Genomic DNA, 20,218 nt, shown 5'->3' with positions numbered 1-20,218 from the left:
TAAGCCTCTTAGGAAATATTAACTACATCTTTTATCTACATATCATTCTTTCCTACACTCTTTGATACACTTTGTTCTTGTACCATTATACTGCGCCAGTCAACCTATTTAAGCATTTTGTGTTTGCCCCTTTTTTACCCTTTCATATCATATCAACGTTCTCTCTTTCTCTCTCTCTCTTACTTTCTCTTTTTTGAATGTTTCAATAACTACTTGGCTTTATGATTTTGAAGAAAAAAAAAACTCATCATCTCTCCCATCATCCATGTCTCAATTTTCTACTGTCAATCATCAGTTCCATCATCCACTCATTGCAATCATCACCATCATTATCATCATTATCATCTTCAGTATATCATGCACCATTCTCATCACTATATATTCACATCTAGCATATAGCATATAAGGAAAAAAAGAAACTAAATAACTCTACCTACTCACTAAAGCAAGAATCAAAGCAAAAATACTAATCGAAACATTGTCTGTAACCTTTACTACCTTCTTCTTTTCTGTTTTTTTTATAGGAAATTATTCACGTTTAGCATGTGAAATACAGTTTGTACGTTCGATGGGTTATTATCTCATTCAAATCTATATACCATCCGGATTAATTGTAATCATATCGTGGGTATCATTTTGGCTAAATAGAAATGCTACACCAGCACGTGTTGCATTAGGTGTAACTACTGTCTTGACAATGACAACACTGATGTCGTCAACGAATGCTGCCTTACCGAAAATATCTTATGTAAAATCGATTGACGTATATTTAGGCACATGCTTCGTCATGGTATTTGCCAGTCTGCTGGGTATATAAAACTACTTTTCTTATTATAACCAAAAAAAACTACCTCTTTGTATACATATATTTATGCTCTAAGTAATCCGTTGTCACTGTTTGTTTGACTGTACTCTGTTAGTTTCGTTGCATTGTTCCGTTTTGTACTGCTCCTACGTGCGGTTAACATACGATTCAGAACATTCGTTTTTGTTTGTTTGGTTTTTGAATTTTCGATTTCTTCTTTTCTCTTTTACTTATTTATCTACTCTGCCAGATACACGAGTCCTTGTTCCAACCAATTTCTTCTGATATTGTTTTGCTATATTATTTCACTTGTTCTTGCTTTCGCTAATGCTCTCTCTCTCTGTCTATCTTTCCTTATTACTCTATTTTTATCGCTTTATTCTTTTGCGTCATTCTGTGGGCGCAATAGTCTCGTACTTGTCATTTTGATTTTCCTCAGTTCCATTGCGGTTTTTAATGTACTTTTTCCGTTTTATTTCTACTTCAGCTTAACGATGCTTATTAATGTAGTTTATACGTCTCTCTCTTTTTATTGTTTTTTTTTTTTGTAAATTTACTTAATTTTCCTTTTGTTTATCGTATCTGTACCATTACTTTCCTACTGTCTGCTTTCTTTTATTCGCTCCTTCTCTCTCCCCAACCCCACCACAACCAATACACAGTGCCATAACTCTGTGCGTTAACGTGTACACCACTTACCCCGAATAACCCAGCAAACGGCTCCCTCGACTAGCCGTCGTGTGTAAATGGCGTCGCACTGAATATACTAATCCACCAACCACTAACCATCCACCAACCAGGAGGGTTTGGGTGGAGGGGGAGGATAGGGGAAATGAGGGGGAAATTTTCACTTTCCATCAAAGCTGCACACGACGCTGATACTGGCTGGCAGGCGGCTGGCCAACGGCAAACGGCAACCCAGTATTCAGCGCCGTACGAGAGCTTTTGTGTAGGGAAACGGAAAACCGCCCAAACGGCAAGCGGAACCAACCGCGGCTACTGCCCCTCGAACCGGGAGATGGAAAGTGAAAAATTCCCTTCAAACACCCTCACCAGTTCAAACCTCCCTTCCCCCCCAACCCCCCCTGCGGAGCACACACGTGAGCTGTAGGGAAAACACTAGCACTTCTACTAGCCCAGTAACCAAACGTTTCCTTTTTCTTGATACATATGGAACCTGTATGCCGTGAAGCGAAAAATCGATCGCTTCTGTGGAAAATGACACCAGCCAGAGTGCAAGGACGAGTCTTTATCTCTCTCTCTCTCTCTCTCTCTTTTAAAAGTTTTAAATATTTTTTCAAGCTTGCTTTAAGCGCAAGCCCCTGCACCTCCGTTTCTTTGTCATTTGCTCTGCCTCTCATTCAGTGTGCAGAACCGTGTTTGATCTGCTGCGCCTTCACATTGTGTTTTTCTGTCACTCTACAACGCCTATCGCAGCCGCGCACTGTACCAGCACATCTCACCTTCAACGTGATGATGTTGCAATTGTGTTGTGTGAAACTTTTCCATAAAAGATCTTGAGTTTACCATGCGCCTCAGCTCAACTAAATTCGATAAATTCATCTACAAAACAATAACCAAAACAGCGAAACACGCTAACCGATAGAAAGGCGAAGTATAAGGTTAGATTTACAACTTGAATCATCGTTATTTACACCAAAAACTTGCTTGTACAATTATATTCATACTATGCTAATAGTCTTACTAAGTAAGCCATACGATGCAAGATTTGTGCCTTAATGAAACTTTAACTTTACAAAACATTAACAAAATATATACCTCACAACGAACGATCTGGATGAATTTATTGAATAATACCAAAGGCCCCCGCCCAGCCGATGTGTGGCAGCAGATGTTGCGCATCCATCATCAATACCGCGCTACCTTCACCTTCACGCGCGCTAGCGAGACACATAAAAATTACATTGACAACATTCACCCAGCACCTACCGATTGCGGCCGTTCGGCCAAAAAACAAAATGCATCCCACCCCATGATCCGAATTTGACAGCAATCTTTACTTCCTAACGCGATGGCGCCCAATGCAAGCGCGCGAAAGCCCATTCGCCCGCAAAGAAGGAAAAGCTCACTCATGACAGGCACACGCAGGCCGGCGCTTAGTGCTTCGACGCCATTTTACCATTTTACGCTTTTGCCCTGCCGAAATTACACGCAGATAAGAACAGCAAACCAAAAAAAAAAACAAGAAAAGTTAACGGAAAATGAGCAGCAAAATTTTGGAAAATGTTTTCCATATCGTCTCACTCTCTTTCTTTCTGTAAGCAGCCTTTACAGCGAACGGAGAAGAAGCTCTCGTCCCTTCTCTCTTCGGCGCTGAAACTGTACAGTAAACACACATACACACTTCAAAATGAGAATCAGACTAGCCGCAAACTGTAACATAATGGCACGTGGTGGTGACAAATAGCGTTACTTTTAGTTAATTTGATGAATTTATCGAATTTTCTCATCTCATGCATCCATTGTCAACCCATGCACCCATCGTGAAACCACCACCGCTCCTCCTCCTCCTCCTCCTCCTTCACATGCATATCACTTTACTGTCACACGTTTTACAAGGCATCAAAGATTAGCTTAATTCTTCGCGTATGCAAGTAAGCGAAGAATCAAGGTAAACTTGTTTAAAATGTGCAACAAAAACACCTCTAATGCCTTGCCAAAGAAAGCATAGCATGTGTTTCACCATCTTGCTCATCGCTCATCTTCCCCCCCCTCCCCCCTCGTGATACACTCGTGAGGAGAGGAGCGGGGTTGGCAGGTTCACGGTTCGTCACTTGCCCATCGTTCACATCACACATCCAGTAGGTGTCCGGACGAGTGTGTGCGTGTATTGGATCACTCGTTGTTTTGTTGTTGGGGGGTTTTTTGTTTTCGTTTTCCGTTCTTTCTTTTCTTGTCGTGTTAGTTCTAGCTCTTCTCCAGCAACCCCCACCCCCGCCAAGCCCCTCTCGCACTGCGCACACCTTCGGCACACTTGCTCACCCGTGCGTCGGATTCGCGAATGGACTTAATCCCGTGAGCGCTGTGAGGTACCACATACCAACACACACGCCCCTATACCACCTCACTGTGTGTTTCTGTTACTGATTCCCGTGTGTGTGTGTGTGTGCGCGTGCAAAGAGTTTTTTCGTCCTTCTCAAACACTGCAACAACTGGTTTCCTTACTTTTCGGCAACAAGCAACAGTGTGCAACAAGAAAGAGCAAAACCTCCAAAACACAGCCTCACGTGTACATCTCCGCGTCTCTTCAAGCAACTTACTTAATCGCCACTTCTTGTTTTGTTTTTGTTGTGTGTTTTGTTTCGTTTTCGTGTGTTGTCTAAGTACATAGCGAACTGTTTATTTGATGTGTTTAGTTTCTTTATTTACATTTATTTTTTTTTAAGTTTTCTTCTCTTTTCTTTCCTTTGTGTGTTAATTGTGTGTGTGTTTTGTTTTTTTTTTTTTACTAATTATTTGATTTCGTTTTTACTACTTCCGTTGCATCTACTTCTCTAACCACCTTTGTGTGTGCGTGTGATGCTTTTGCCTATTTTCTTTGTTTTGCGTTCTGGTGACAATGTGTTGATGTTCTAGAGCTGTAAACTTCTAGTGGTAGTCGTGTCGCTCACTCGCATACCGTTCCACTGCCCGTTGTACTGATTGCTCTTTCTTTTCGTCCCTTCCCTCTCCCCTAACTTCCAAAACAAACCCCCCGCAAACCCCAGAGTACGCCACGGTCGGTTACATGGCTAAGCGGATACAGATGCGCAAGCAGCGCTTCATGGCAATACAGAAAATAGCGGAACAGAAGAAGCAGCAGCAGGCAGACGCGAACCATCCGCCGCCGCCGCCCCCGGTCGCGAGCGACCACAGCCACGGTCACGGTCACGGGCACAGCCACACGCACCAGCACACGCCGAAGCAGCAGATGGGCAGCCGGAGCGGCACGATGCAGAACGTGCCGCCGAACATGGGTTCGCGCGGCTGCTCCATCGTCGGGCCGCTGTTCCAGGAGGTCCGGTTCAAGGTGCACGACCCGAAGGCCCACTCGAAGGGTGGCACGCTCGAGAACACGATCAACGGCGGTCGGGGCGGTGGGCAGCCGGGCGGCGGCGGCCCACCACCGGGCGGACCGCCCGGCGGTGGCGGTGGCGGCCCGGACGAGGAATCGGCAGCACCCCAGCATCTGATACACCCCGGCAAGGTAAGCCCATTCGGCAGACCTCATAAATAGTGGTGAGAGCTTGGAATCGGACCTACTCGATTCCGATTCCGTGTTTGGAATCAATTCTGGAGCCGATTCCGATGCTGGAATCGATTACGATTCCGGAGCCGATTCCGGAGGAGATTCCGGAGGCGATTCCGGAGCCGATTCCTGAGCCGATTCCGGAGCCGATTCCGAAGTTGACTCCGGAGCCGATTCTAGAGTTGACTCCGGAGCTGATTCCGAAATCAATCATGAGGCCAGTTCCGGAACCAATCCCGGAGTCGATTCCGATTCCGAAGCCGATTCCGGAGCCGATTCCGGAGCCGATTCCGGAGCCGATTCCGGAGCCGATTCCGAAGTTGAATCCAGATCCGATTCCAGATTTGACTCGAGAGACGATTCCGGAGTTGACTCCGGAGCCGATTCCGGAGCTGACTTCGGAGCCAATTCCGGAATCAATTATGGAGCCGGTTCCGGAACCAATTCCGGAGTCGATTTCGGAAACTGATCCCGGACCTACTATCCGGAATCGATTCCAGGAAACTGCGTAGCTAGCTGGAATCGATTCCAACAAAAACTTCATTTTTCCCATCACTACACACAAAGCAGTCATACAAATGAGTAACTTTACACTGAAGAGGACGTATTGTAGGAGCTGCTATTTCCTTTAAATGATTTTAATTGATTTTTTTTATCTTTCTCTCCCCACTCCCCCCGCAGGATATCAACAAGCTGCTCGGCATCACACCGTCAGATATCGACAAGTACTCGCGCATCGTGTTTCCGGTGTGCTTCGTCTGCTTCAATCTGATGTACTGGATCATCTACCTGCACGTCAGCGACGTCGTGGCCGACGATCTGGTGCTGCTGGGCGAGGAGAAGTAAATCCGATCCGTGATACGGCGGCAGCCTGCGCCGAAACAAAACAAAAAAAAGAAACCCCTTCCAGAGACCAGACAGCCCCCGAGCGCCCGCGACGGAAGCGATCCTAGCCGGCAGCGAAGCCGGCAGCCAAGACACTGCTCTCAAACCCCCATCACGATGGTCGAAGCGAATTCCGCGGGGCGAATGCAGTACGAGCAGCGTAAGCGCCACCAATGATAGGTTTAGGCAGAATCGCGCTACAACACCCCCTTCCCATTTCCCCCAGATCAGTCAGTCAGACAGATGAAGACGAGAGGTAGAGAAAGAGAGAGAGAGAGAGAAAATTAACAAAAATAGTCAACACAGTTCATTCGATTTCAACTCATTCCCCCCCACTCGAAAGATGGTTCCTCGGTCCCTGTTTGACATCCTTCCGCAGAATCCCTGTCATCGCGAATCCTGTTCAAAGGACTTCATCTCCATCTACCCCCAATCCCTACTTTCACCCTCTCCTCGCCCCCCTCATCCAATTTGTACCTATATTTACGGCTTTGGTTCGATTTTTATACTTATACACCAAGAAAGATGACGAAAAGCAGTAGCCGAGAAAAACAAAAAACAACTTAACATTAACAAAGCAACAACAAAAAAACGACATTTCACGTAGTCAAACAACACAGTGCAGTGCCAGCGATGAATTGACAGCTAAGGGGGAGAAAACAAAAACTTGCACGAAAACACGCACACACAGACGAAACATAAAAACAACAAGCGGGAAGCTGGGCAGGACGTGATAGGATTTGATATATATACATTGCAAACATATATATGTATATGTATATATATGTATGTGCGTATGTATGCAAAATGCAAAGAATCCTCCTGAGGGGTAGTATCGAGGAAGAAGGAAGAGTGTATCAAAGCCCCCCAAAAAAAGAGGACGTCTAACCTGGGTGTGGATGAAACCGAAACCCAGCCACACAACCCCACAGACAAACACACACACGCGTATATATATAGATATATAATAGGCGAGGATCGTGCTGCCAGCTCGAAAGTATTAACTTAGATGGACAGAGGACAGAGCACAGAGGCAGAAGTAGCAAAAAAAAAAGGAAGAGATGGCAAAACAAAACCGGCAAAAGCAACATCCCCCAAACCCTAGATTTTATTGTTCAACTAGCGCGATACTACCACGCTCGTCCACAATTTGAATGGCTAAACGAAAATACCACACCGTAAACTAGAAGCAAAAGAAGAAGAACAACAACAACCTTATCTTAATCGATAAACAAAATAAAAATCCCCGTTGAGAGACTCACATGCCACCACCACCACCACCACAGGCGCGAAACTGCTTCAAACTGCTTCACTACACTCAGTTTAGGGAAGTTTAGGGTAATGCAAAACAGCGCACTCCATACACCAATTTGCAAAACCAAAACACACTTACAGACACGTACAGGAAGCCTGACCCTTGCCCTTGAAGCTTTCGGTGAAGCATGGCTGAAAGCATTGCTCGATAGTAATATTAGTTGCAGATAAGCTGTCTGTCGCGTCTATTGAGCCTATCGGCGGTTTAGCGTATCGAGCACCTCATGCCGGTCTTTTTCGACCTCGGATATGAAATGCTGATCAAGCATTCTGGTTGAGGTAACCCCAATAGCACCCAAACATTTCTTCACGCACATACACACACACACACACACACACTCTCTTCTCGACTCGACTGGACTCGACTCGATCGTTCGATCCGTTTTTTACATCCTCAGCACCAACAACCTACCAGCCCCTGTTTATATACAGCCCTGGTCCTTTTCTAGTTGTACTTGCACGCAACACACACACACACAACAAAACCTCTGCCCCTTTTAGTACATACAAGCCTAGTACATCAATTGCCCTGTGAATGCCCTTTTAGAGCACGTGTTCTGGTGCTCTCGTGCTCCACAGTGTGCGCGCTCTGCACGTTTTTAACACAAAGCCATGCACACGCACATACACGCAGAGAAACTTATCACTACTTGTTACAACCCCTTATTACTACTAGTACTACCAATTACTAACTACTAACTCTATCACTGCTACTACAAGGGCAAGAAAGAAAGAACGAAAGAAGTTGAAAATCCCGTATCTATTACAACTTCTGATCGATCGATCGATGTTACACCACCACCATCATTCATTCCATGTACATTTTTGTTGAAAGTGTGGTTTCATAGTTTGTGTGTTTTTTTGTGTTGATCCCTCCAGTTTAGGGATCTGCCACTGATCTGCTGGCAGCAGAAATCCGCACAATGCATCTCTCCTTGCCACGTCTTTATTTTCACACACACACAGCCACCCACAGTTAGATTGTTAGTCGAATTAAGCGCGTGTTAAGCGTGTCCGTGCGTGTGTGTGTGTGTTCAATGGTTCAACCGAGTCTAATGCTCAAGGCACAGCACGCACCCGCTGGTTTGAACCACGTCCCCAACCACGAGGGATCGAGAAATGCTTCCAGGACGTATCTTAATCGAGGATGGACGGAATGAATTGCAACTTAACAAAAAACCGATGCACTATCCCATCCCGATTTTGACAAAAACAATCCACTCACCAACCAGAGCAAGGCCAGCTTTCCTATGTTTAGCTTTCGGCCCGTGGTTCGTTTATTTTTTGTTTCCAGTACCAGAAGAAGGATATGCTAAGAGTAGGCGACGAACGCCCTAGTAGCGAACATGCATTAGAATTAGAATTAGGTTACTCTGCTCCGTTCATTTCACCCTTCCTCTTCCACCCGCATGTGTGGCAATGTGTGGCAATGTGGAGCCACCAAATCCTCACCCCAGCTAGTAGGTGTGCGTGTGTGTGTGTGTGTGTGGGTTCGGTTTAGGATAAGTTGTTTCTAGTAGCGAAAAGGAAGCTCTAAACTAAGCGTCAATAGCGAAAGGTATTACAACCAACAAAAAAGAAATCGATTCACCACCACATAAAGCTGCGTTGCACCCTTCTCACACCTGTTCACGTATATACACACACACACACACACACACACACATAGACCCCCATCATCTCTATCTCTCTCTTTCGTGCATAACCTATAAGAGGGCAAGAAAAAAAAACACTCACACATACACACATACACACACAGAGAACACAAGCAAGCAAGCAAGCCAGAGAAAGTAGTTCAAATGAAAACGCAAAAAAAGAGCAACTCTATCATAACGTGGTTATAAGAGCAAAACAAACAAACAAAAAAAGCGAGTCAAAACAAAAAATCGTGATTACAAAAGTTGTTGTTTCCGAAATTTTATAGTTATTCTATCTCCTATAGGGGTTTGTTAGAGCGAAGCACGATACAGAGAGAGAGAGAGAGAGCAAAAAGGAAAAGAAGCAAACAAGAAGAAACAGAAGGCGAAGAGCAAGCAACAGATGGGAAAGTAGAAGTAAAAACAAAACAAAAACGGTAAGAACATAAGAGAAACAAAAGAAGCAAAACAAGAGAGAGAGAGAAAAAACGAGAAGAGAAGAAAAAGCGAGAGGAGGAAATATGCATGAGGAGGAAAAGAAAACTCTAATTAAACTAATTAAATACATACGTAGACATTGACTATTCGGCACCCGATACCAATTCACTTAACCCCGTTAAAGAGAAAAAGAAAAACACAACACACTCACACACACACGAGCGCGCGCGATAGTTTCGAAGGTTTTTGGCTGCGAAAACGAAAACCACTAACACAGTGACACAATACTCCACATAACACACTCACAAACACATAACATACAAAAAAAACACACACAGAAAAGAAAGTAAACCTTCCACACGAACGACACCAGAGTGTACTAGTGTACTTGTACTATCACTACTACTACCACTACTACTACCACTACTATTACTACTACTACTACTACCACTACTACTATTACTTGCTTCGGTTGTTTCGGCCTTCAAGAGTTGGGGGGTGTTTTGCGAAAAGTGAATTCGCATGCCCGCGCGCCATTATACTTCATTACTTGCTCTTGAAAAATTGCGTAGATGATAAAACCAACAAGCAAACAACCCAAATACACAGTACACAACAACTCACACACACACACACACAACAACAACAAAAAATACACGCTGAAACAACCACACAACCACAACAAAAACCCCGTGAAAAGAGGAAACCGCGCAAGCAAAACAAACAAACAAAAAGTACACATTTATACACACATTAGTAAGAGAAACTCGTTGTAACCAAACGTAATTGCAAACGTAACACAAACAAAGCAAAGCAAAAAAACGGTAAAGAAAATGCAAACCGTTAACTGCAGAAACAAAAAAAAAAACAAAACCAAACCAAACTGTCAGATTGATTGGAAAAAAAGGAAAATAGATTGTTTTTTTCATACTAAAGCTAATTTCGTTGTTCGTTGTTTTGTTGTTTTCTGTTTTCTTTTCTTCACTTTAGTTCTCATCATCTGAAACGGAATCAAACCGCCTCCTCCCACCCCCCCCCCCCCGCCAAACCAAAGAAAAAGCACAGTAGGAGCTGATTGTGGATCATTTTCCCCACTTTCCCACGTATGACGCGCTAGTTGTCTAGCTAGTACATAGTAGTAGTAGTAATAGTAGGCTGATATATCACCATAGAACGGGAAGTGCACGGCCATGTTGCACGCTCTCTTTCCACTCTTTCTCTCGCTCCAAATCGTCGGAGCAGTCAATCGTCGTCCTTGGTAACCAACGTAACCTTCGCTCAGTGTACAACCGACTGCTACTAAAGCCTGGTTAAAGGTTCCAGCGCACTGCCACTGTGGCAAAACAGCAGCAAACCACACACACACCAAAACCCAAACACTCACTGCACAGTTTCCCGATTTTCCCGTTTGTTTCTCGATCACCCACCTTACACACTTCATCATTCATAAAAGTAAGTCAACCATTAGGCAAAACCACGGCACAGAGAACGAGACAGAGAGAGAGAAAGGATGTAAAAGTTACGCTAGGGGTAAGAAACTAGTAGGCCAAGGCTACTGCGATGTGATGACAGCGTCGGTCAGGTGGCATGTGTAATAAAAACAAAACAAACAAACTATCGTTCCAGAACTTCCACAACTACACGAGAGCGGCGTTCCGGCTCGAGATACGAAAACAACGGGGAACGTGTGTCGTAAAATGCTAAATAGTAACAAACAAAACCAAAGCACATACGAAAATGGGGGCAAACAAAACTAGATAAGCATAACTAGGCAAGATAGAACCAACAACAACAACAAAGCAAAACATTGAATAGAATGCATCGATACAAGCGGAAAAGGAGCAGTTAAATTAAAGCTCCAAATCCAACACACACATACGTTGTAGCACTTATTCAATGCCGCCGGGTTGAGCATAGAACGAGCAAACGAATTCACTTTGCTCGCACGGGACGAGTATTTAAAATTCTAAATTTATATAATAGCAGCAAAACAAAAAAGAAAGCAAGAAAGTATGCAACATTGATGGAAGAAAGAAAAGAAACAGAGATAGAAAGAGAGAAAGGGAGGAAAAAGTACACTAAATTAAGCAAACACTACCAGTTACTAATTCTCAGTAGGAACAAACCAAAACTGTTGATCGTGTTTTTATCTTAAAAAAAAGTAAACATTCGCTTACTGGCAATACTTGCAAGTATCCGCTTTACGGTTCACAACCAATTCGCTTATTGTTGAGCACCCTTTTATTGTTTTGTTTTAACTTTCATTTCTTTTATCCCAATTTGCGCTGATGGTTCTTTTTTACTATCGGTTCTATTTCCAACACGACATTTTTATATCAATCTTAGCACATTTACTAAAGACACTTTCCCGTTTTATGTTCCAGTGCAACGCTTCTATGTAGATGAAAATGACTTATATAAATGTTGCACAAACACACACTCAACACTTAGAAGAATGACCATACATAGTAGGGTAATGCTCCATTTAATGAACAGAAGAAAAGCGAACAAAAACTATTTAAGAAGAAAAAGAAGAGATTAATAAAATAATGTATTCAAAAACAAAAAGACAAAAACAAAGCAAAAGAGAATTATAAAATTACACCTAGTGCTGCTAGATATATCTGTAGAAGAATGTGTCTTTTCCAACGGCGGAACAGGCGGTAGAAAGAGCGGGATTCAGTAGTTGTAAGTAGTAAGTTTAGTTTTGTCCTACCGCTGCCCTTCTCCGGAACCGGATACCGGAACTCCGGTGAAACGAACTGCTCAATTATATAAGCGAATCTGTAACACCGGGCGATAGGGGAATTCAAACCCTGCAAGTGGGTGTACAAATGTAGTGAAAATTTAATACAAACACACTCACACACACACACACACATGCACAATATAAAACTGTTACATATGGTTTTGTGAGGATAGAAAGCGCGACTAAACAAAAACATATTTAACACAATATTTAGTATGTTCCCAATTTTACGGTAACCACACACACACACACACACACACACTAACCTATAGTTGTAAGCGGAAGAACGGTACACACACACACACCCCTCTTAACACATTAGTATGAGCACACACACACATGAAACCGTGTAGGTCACAACACTTTTCACGTTTAGAGCATTTTAAAATACCTTATACTGGCTAGCGAAGCAAAACAGAAGAAGAAAAAACAACAGGAAATTAAAAACTGTAATAATCAAAGTAAAAAACGGGAAAACTTTCAACCTATCGGTACCGGTAAAAGCGTGAACAAGCTCGTCCTTATGATGGCATCACGGTGGCAGGACGAAAGGACGATGGCCATTATACTAGGCAATATATAACAGGTGAATCGAAATGAGTAAACACACACACACACACACACACACATACACAAAAACGCAAAAAAGTTAATATAAAAACATTCAATAGCAAAAGCAAAACACACTAAAAAATAACTAATCACCAGCAAAAGCAAACAACGTGAGCGCACTTATGAAATTCGAATTGTGCATGTGTAGTGGTGCAAACAATGGTTCGATCTATTCGCCGAGCTCCCTTCCTTACTTGAGTGGGACTCCTCCAGTAGTAGATGCGTTGAACAGGGCGTGGACCATTCACCAAAGCGTTCCACAAACCAGTCTCCTAGTAGTTTAGTATTGATCACTGCTCGCTCGCACTAATTCTACTACTAATACTACTACCACTACTACTGCTAACACCGCGTTTGGGTCTGGCGGTCCCAACACAGTTGAACGATACTGGTCAAATAGATCATTTTGTGCAAAACCGCACACGTAAAATGGGATTGCGTCCTATAAGATGGCAACGTTCTTTGCTTAGAATAGTGTTTCGTTCTTCCCAAAAGTCACAATCAAAACTTTACCAAGTAACGCTACACTGCACCAACGTTGGCAGTAGTATATCGGGTAAAGATGCAAATCAATCGCTTAGAAAGGCACTACACAGATGCAGATTTAAGGCACTTGATTTTGTTTTTCATTTCATTTCACTTCCTTCACTTTCCTGTTAATAACAAAACTCATGTTGCCCTTTATCAACATTCATCCCGTTAAACGCCCAATGCTTCAGTTTCCTTTCCTTACTCTCACTAGCACTAGCTCCAAGCCCCACCTCCCACAAACTAACTCCCTCGTCCCAGTAGAACACACAAATAGCTACCAAATCAAAACAAGAAAGATAAAAGAAAAACCCACAACAATGTGATTGATCTCGGTGTGTGTGTGTGTGTGCATAAGAAACTGTACCAAACACACTCTTACACACATACAACGCAGTGACTCTCGAAGTCGAACTCAGAAAAAAGAGAGAAAAAAACGAAAAAAAAAAGTTAAATGTTACTTAGGGGACAAAACGAGTTGCATAAAAACCAAAAATGAACAACTACACGAATGAAAAAAAAAACAAAACAAAACAAAACAAAAAGCAACAAAGCAAATTGTAGTGAAAACTGATCAAAGCAACAGCAAAATGTGTAAGTATGTGTTAAATACTCGCTGTATTCTAATGTATTAGTGAAACAAAGAGAAAAAAACAAAACAAAAGAAAAAAAGCAGTAAATAAACAACCCGAAAACACAGGAAGCAGCATTGCTCCTGTGAAGCAACAAAAAAAAACGTATATAAGTAGAGATGCAAACAACATCAGAAAGTTAAGTAGCACTGAAATGTTTGTTTTTTTTTTCTTCTCTGAATTAAAAGGCTTGCCGTGTACCCTCAAGGGTGTGTAGCGAGCGTTATTGAACAACAATTCAGAGGAGAAATAATTATATACATATAAAACAGCAAAGTATGAACACAGCAAAACCTAATGTACGAGGAAATATTATATATATACAATTATATATATATGAAACTGGAAACAGAAAATGAGGAGATAAAAAATACACAAGAAAAATTCTAAATAAATATAAATTTTTTATATAGGAATGTAATATCTTAAACAAACAAACGAAAAAAATAAGCACACAGGTGAATGGGGAATGGAGGTAGCTGATGACCGCAGCAGCATTGATTCAGTTTGTGCACAGAGCTGTGAAAATATGTGGAACAGAGAAGGAAGATAATGGAGCAAAACGAGAAACTAGACATACACAAAATAACTGGCGAACTGGAGTGGCGAAACAAGCTAAGCGATAAATCGTTACACAAACAGATACATACACTACACAGGCATAACATCCATACAAAACAGCAAAGAGCGTCGAAAACAATAGTTTGTAAATAGACACAAACCTGTTTTAGGTTGTTTGTTATTTTCGAAAATCGGTAAATAGGACACACACACACAAAAAGCCACACAAACACACATCCTTTTCTGTCACCTGTGAGAGCCCGATAACGAACAACACGCATTGTGTTGCACAAAATTCGAAAAATAAACCCCCTCTAATTCTGGCTATCAGGCGTCACAACCGTACACAATATAAGGTGGAAGTGTCCGTGATGGTGGCCGCACTCAAGCCCATTTTTTTGCGACACACACACGAGCCGACTAAGCGGGGTCATAAGGGTAAAGGGTAATGAAACCCCCATCTTGTTAGGTTTTGATTTCTGTTATCAAAGTTACGCTGCTCAATGGCCGAGTATTATAGACCTGAGTTCTACTCGCGAAGATTATAATCAAGCATTAGTAGTGAGGAAAACAAAACAGCGATAGAGACGATAAAAACAGAAAAAAAAACAAATTGCATACATAATCCAGTTTTTATTACCAAACTCTTGCTAAACAGAAACACACACCCCCACCCCCTCTTCCCCGACAAACGTAAGTAGCGAAACAAAAAAAACACAAACAAAACTATAAATATATACATAGAAATACTAACGCAACACAACACAGTACGAAGCAAAACAGTGCACGAGAAAAGGAAGGAAAGAGAGAAAGAACGAAAAAAACAACATAAGCCTTAAGCTGGTATTTTCCGTCGGTCCACCACCGTTACACAAATGGTTATAGCAAAACTTTTATCCAAAAACAAACAAAAAAAACCGGGCCATAGCCATCAGAATGCCACTAGTTAAAATATATTTATAAAATAAAAGTAACTACTTACGCGATCGTACAGGCGAACACACACACACACAGCAGATCAGAAGGACCCCAGTAGGATGGATGGAGAAAAAGGCTAGCGAAGCGTGCGCCACCGTTTCCTTGCACAAACAATGCACGTGGCTAGAGAAAAGAGAAAGAGAAGAGAAAACACGGTAATTAATAAGTTATCTCAAGAGCGTCAGTGAATTGTGAAATGCACACGCGGGCAACATTGAATCTAAACTATAGCTGCAAGAGGCAACAAGAAACAAGAAACATGCGGAACTCCCCCCGCAGGAAGCAATGTCCAAAACCGAGCAAAAGAAAGTCGAATCATAGAGCGAACTGTAGCTGTATGATGATGATAGGCAGGCAAAAAAGAAAGGAAAAACTGGATTCAAAGTGACAGGAACATCGATTCGAATCAAGCGTTCGCAACTACTAGAGCACAGAGAAAGGAACAACCGAGAATAAACGATGCGTGTAATGCATAAACTTAAGCTTCAGCGGTAACAAAACGAAAACGAAAGCAAAAAACAACATCAACAACAGTATAGCAAAAATAAATAAAAAAAGAAACAAAAACAAACACAAAGCATATTTATATTGTTCCAGTGCATTGGGGTTTGTTTTGATAGTGATAACAAAAACCAGCAGGCAAACAAACAGTAACGAAACAAACAAACAAACAGAAAGCGGCATAGAATGAGATTAATTTTCCACTAAAACCACATTGTGTACTGTGTTAGGACATTTTAATATGAACGAAAATTGTAGTACTGTGACAAGAAGGAGGAGCAAGGTGAACAAAAGAAGAAGAAAAAGAAGAAGAAGAAGAAAAAACACAGAAAACACAACATAAAACAAGTAAAAGTAACGAAAAAAAGATTAGCAAAAGCCCATACAAAGCAAATGGATATTATAAGCACAAAAACAACATAACAAAGACACAAAAACACACACATACACACACAAAGCAAAACAGTTACTGTTAAGGAAAGCGACGGAAGGGAAAGAGAAGATTAGATGGAATACGTAGAAGAGAAGAAGCAGCAGTGAAGCAGAACAGTACACAGAGAGCGGTAAAATGCGTAATACAACAAGGTGACATATGTATCGTTTCGTCATAACTTTAAACGAGGAAAACAAAAAGACAGAAAATAAACAAATTTAAATAAAACATTGAATTTGTTTTTCTTTTTCTTTTTTACGTGTTGCTGTAATGACCATCAAAGGTCATTATACTAATTGCTGTACTCAGCAGAAGTGCAGAGTTTGTCTCAGTTTTTCTTGATCCTGTATCAACATTGTCATTTATATGCTTCTTTAAACTAATGTCCATGATCCAGCTTTGTAGTTTGCCGGGCCCCAACTACGGTACAGTATGGGTCCTAAGTTCCAGGACCGGTATGGGATTTAGGATTCAATTCCGGGGCCAATATGCATTCAGTATCAGTATACTTTTGTCTATGTGGGTTTGGGATACATTTCTGAACCGGGAGCAATTCCAATGTCTGTCTGTGAGATCAGTAATGCAACCGGTATGCGTACAGAAATGGATCCAGTACCGGTATGGGTTCAAGAACAGTTCCAGGCTTGGTATGGGTTCCATATGAATTCCAGGCCTGATGTGAGTTTGCGACCTGTTCCCCAATCGGTATAGGTTCATGAGAAGTCTCACGGCCGGTATGGGCACACTAGGATCCAGCTCTAGGACTGATATGGGGTCAAGATCAGTTCCAGATCCGTGCCTAATTTCAGGATCAGTATGGATTTTCCATCAATTGCATGATCGGTGTGGGACGTGGATCAGTCATAGAATCGGTATGCGTTCAGAAAAAGATCCAAGACCGGTGTAAGTTCAAAATTAGTTCCGAATGAACAGCTGATCAAATAAAAAAACGAAAAAGAGAAGGATAAAACATAAGAGAGAGAGAGAGAGAGAGCTAGACCGTCTGCACAGTGTGCCAGAGAGTAAAAGAGTGTCTAACGAGAGTGAATACGGTAGTGCTCTCTTTCTTGAAGTCAGTGAGATGATGATGATGCTCCGTACAAGAAAATTTTAACATACATCATCTGTATTTCACACTGCCGCAACCAAATTCCAATAAGATTTACTCTAACTGTACGTCATCTATAGGTATCGCAGTCAACGTCAAATAGCATTCTCATAAACCTGCTCCAACCAGTGCATATGCCTTCCAATGTAAGACATCACTATTCCTACAGGATAAACACGTCCACTGCGCATGATCGCTTCTTTTGCTCGACAGGCAGAACCGCTAGCGTGGTGGTGTGTCAGCTGTTAACAATTTGCTCCTACCCGCACACAGCTATCCCGGCATCGGATAGCAGAACGAAGCGATTTTTAAAAAGGACAATGATATAAACTATCTGTGATACTAGTTCGTGACAGTTTCTAGGTTCGAATCTGTGATAATAAAACACGTTCAGTGCACACTTCTCCTTCACCAAAATCAAGCCAACAACATACACAACAAATAGCAAATGCTGCGGTTCTCACTGTATCGTATGGTGGTGCTGCTGTGTGTGGCCATCATGCTCTACACGGTGTACCGCTGGTGCCGGATCCTATTCGAACCGGGACCCGAGCCAGACGGACGACAATTTCAGCACACCTGCAACATGACCGAGCACTACCGGCACGAGCTGGAACGATTGTTCGAAAGGTTGGTAATAAAAGGCACTTGTTCTGTATTTTTTTTTTATTTTTTCGGTGCCAAATCATTTACCGCCGTACGCTTCCAGAGTACACCGGCTACTGGAGCAGCACGGGCTGACACACTTCCTCTGCTACGGGACGCTCTGGGGGCAGATACGCATGGCCAAGATGCTGCCGTGGCGGGAAAAGGCCGAGTTCTGTGTGCTCAACGAGGAGCTGATGCGGCACGAGGAGGCACGCTTCATACGGAACTTTTACGCGAGCGAGCTGCGCATCCACTACCTGCACTCGGAGGGCATCTACCGGATATTCGCGCAAGAGTCCCCCGCCCAGCATGCACCTCCGTACGTGGAGCTGGTAGTATTTCAGCTCGATGAAGTGGTAAGAAACGCTAAAATGAGAAGGTAAGATTCGTCAATTAATTCCAATTTGGTTCCTTTTCTAATTCACACACACAGCAAGGTATGTACAAACGGATCGGCTGGAAGCGCCGCCTGTTGCCGCCGAACTGTGACTGGACCCCGTCGCTCGACTGCTTCCCGCACAATCTGCTGCAGGGTACGCTGCCGAAGCGGCCACTCGGCCACCGGCACCACTACACCGTACCGATGGGTGGGATCGAGCTGCAAAAGTACCACTATCCGGACAGTTGGTGGAAAGAGGTGAAGGTTCGCAACTGCAACCTGCAGTAACCGTCCCACAGCTCAAGGGGATACAGTGCTCAAAGAGGCCGCCGTGCCGTGTTCTTCGGATGCTCACACAGTGATAGGTTAATAAATCCCTTCTTTTTTGTTCTCTCCAAATCAAAAGCGCATTTCATGTGCTGTAATTCAACGGTGTGTTCAAATGCATATACAGGTTGTTGAAATAGTACTGTTTTATTCCTTTTTCTTCTTCCGTTTTTCGAATCTCCTGTTGGGCGAGACGGGTATGTGTTTGTGTGTGAATTTTTTATACGGTACATACGTTTTGTGACTGTTGTTTGTCGCTGGCTGCCCAAGTTTCACTTACAGTGCGCTTACAGCATCTTATTCTATCCAGCCCTTTCTTCTTTTTTTTTGTACCTTTGGGGAAAGGGGAGTCGTCTGTCCATCCATCAGCTACGGGAGAAACGTACACATTGTGATGCCCTTTCGTGTTGCCATTTCCCAGCCTAAATCGTTCGCCTTTCATCGCTGCCAACTCTTTCCCGATGCGTTGCGCTTTACGTCATAAGCATAAGGAAAAGCAACATCCAATCAAAAAGAAGGAACGTACAACGTAGAACAAAGTGGTTCATTTTAGAAAGGAAACACGTATTGAGGTGTGGAGCATCGTCAACTAAATGTTGTTGGTGGCGAGCCCAACGTTCCCCCTCCAAAAACGATCGCATCTATCTTGTGCTCGTTCTGTAACGTTCCGCTGTATGTAATTGACTTGTCGAATGTGTAAATGTGTGCTCATCAGCGGGGTCTCGATCGCGCAAACGTTTGTGCGATCTACGACCCTTTTGAATAACAGTGTATTGTGTGTTAAGCAATACAATTAATTTGATTTCATTGATTTCAGCCCCCCACGAAACGCCTTCCTTCCGTTCTTTCCGCAGTTCTCGCGCGCGATCTTGAGCAAAAAAAACAACAACCGAAAATGAAAGCTAATAAAGAGAAGAAAAACATAAACATTTTCACATTCTGTACATTTACAAATGGCATCGTAGTAAAATGGTTACAAACTGATAATGAGTATAAGAAACTGCCGAATACGCCCACTAAACACCTGCGCGGACGTCTCGCGGAGGACAAGGCTCGCACAAACCCCAACTATCTCCTTTTCGTTGCAATGGGACATCATCATCAGCTGTATTTGGGGTGGGGGGAGGGGTGGAAGTTCCGCTCGTTCGTGGTGAAGCTGTATGCCACTTCTACCCTCCCCGTTTGCCAACAGTACACGATCGTTCCCATGATCACTTTCACCAAAGCGGTGGCAATGAGATGTGATGGTATTGGCCAGCAGCAAAGCGTCCCGCCGCTTCCTCCCTTTTCCGAAATCAATCCGAAAAATAATGGAGCGAAAAAATGCGGAACGAAGATGCGAAGATTAATACAGGAGCGGGAATTTGCCAACTGTTTCCCCCTTCCCCCTCCGACCGACTGTAGCACACAAAACGGCACACTAAAACGATGTCT

At 42.9% G+C, this 20,218-nt stretch overlaps 2 protein-coding genes across 9 annotated transcripts in view; both read left to right on the top strand.

The window, feature by feature from the left end:
• Positions 1 to 10,122, top strand: part of LOC120896472 (gamma-aminobutyric acid receptor subunit beta) — a 75,694-nt gene extending 65,572 nt beyond the window's left edge. For 5 of the 8 annotated variants that reach the window (XM_040300613.1, XM_040300615.1, XM_040300616.1 and 2 more), the window contains 3 exons: positions 525 to 809; positions 4,534 to 5,012; positions 5,736 to 5,900. In XM_040300613.1, coding sequence (XP_040156547.1) covers positions 525 to 809; positions 4,534 to 5,012; positions 5,736 to 5,900 — 929 coding nt within the window. Of the gene's footprint in view, positions 1 to 524; positions 810 to 4,533; positions 5,013 to 5,735 lie in introns of all 8 variants that reach the window. The other 3 variants (XM_040300619.1, XM_040300617.1, XM_040300621.1) reach the window with 1 other exon arrangement.
• A 7,742-nt stretch (positions 10,123 to 17,864) lies between these two features.
• On the top strand, positions 17,865 to 19,713 carry LOC120896475. Its single transcript, XM_040300633.1, has 3 exons — positions 17,865 to 18,060; positions 18,140 to 18,434; positions 18,512 to 19,713. Exons 1-3 carry the CDS (start codon positions 17,879 to 17,881, stop codon positions 18,743 to 18,745), a joined length of 711 nt encoding a protein of 236 aa, XP_040156567.1. The 5' UTR covers positions 17,865 to 17,878; the 3' UTR covers positions 18,746 to 19,713.
• The last annotated feature ends 505 nt before the right edge of the window (positions 19,714 to 20,218 follow it).

This window comes from Anopheles arabiensis, chromosome 2, assembly GCF_016920715.1.
Source record: "Anopheles arabiensis isolate DONGOLA chromosome 2, AaraD3, whole genome shotgun sequence".
In the NCBI taxonomy this organism is placed as follows: Eukaryota; Metazoa; Arthropoda; class Insecta; order Diptera; family Culicidae; genus Anopheles; species Anopheles arabiensis.
This window is presented reverse-complemented; position numbering and strand designations above follow the sequence as displayed.

What these genes read in the sequence shown, in the direction of transcription:
- LOC120896475 (XM_040300633.1), top strand. Translation starts at nt 17,879, where the DNA reads ATGCTGCGGTTCTCACTGTATCGTATGGTGGTGCTGCTGTGTGTGGCC. An exon ending in CTGGAACGATTGTTCGAAAG is followed by an intron (nt 18,061 to 18,139) that starts GTTGGTAATAAA and finishes GTACGCTTCCAG; the next exon opens with AGTACACCGGCTACTGGAGC. An exon ending in TATTTCAGCTCGATGAAGTG is followed by an intron (nt 18,435 to 18,511) that starts GTAAGAAACGCT and finishes TCACACACACAG; the next exon opens with CAAGGTATGTACAAACGGAT.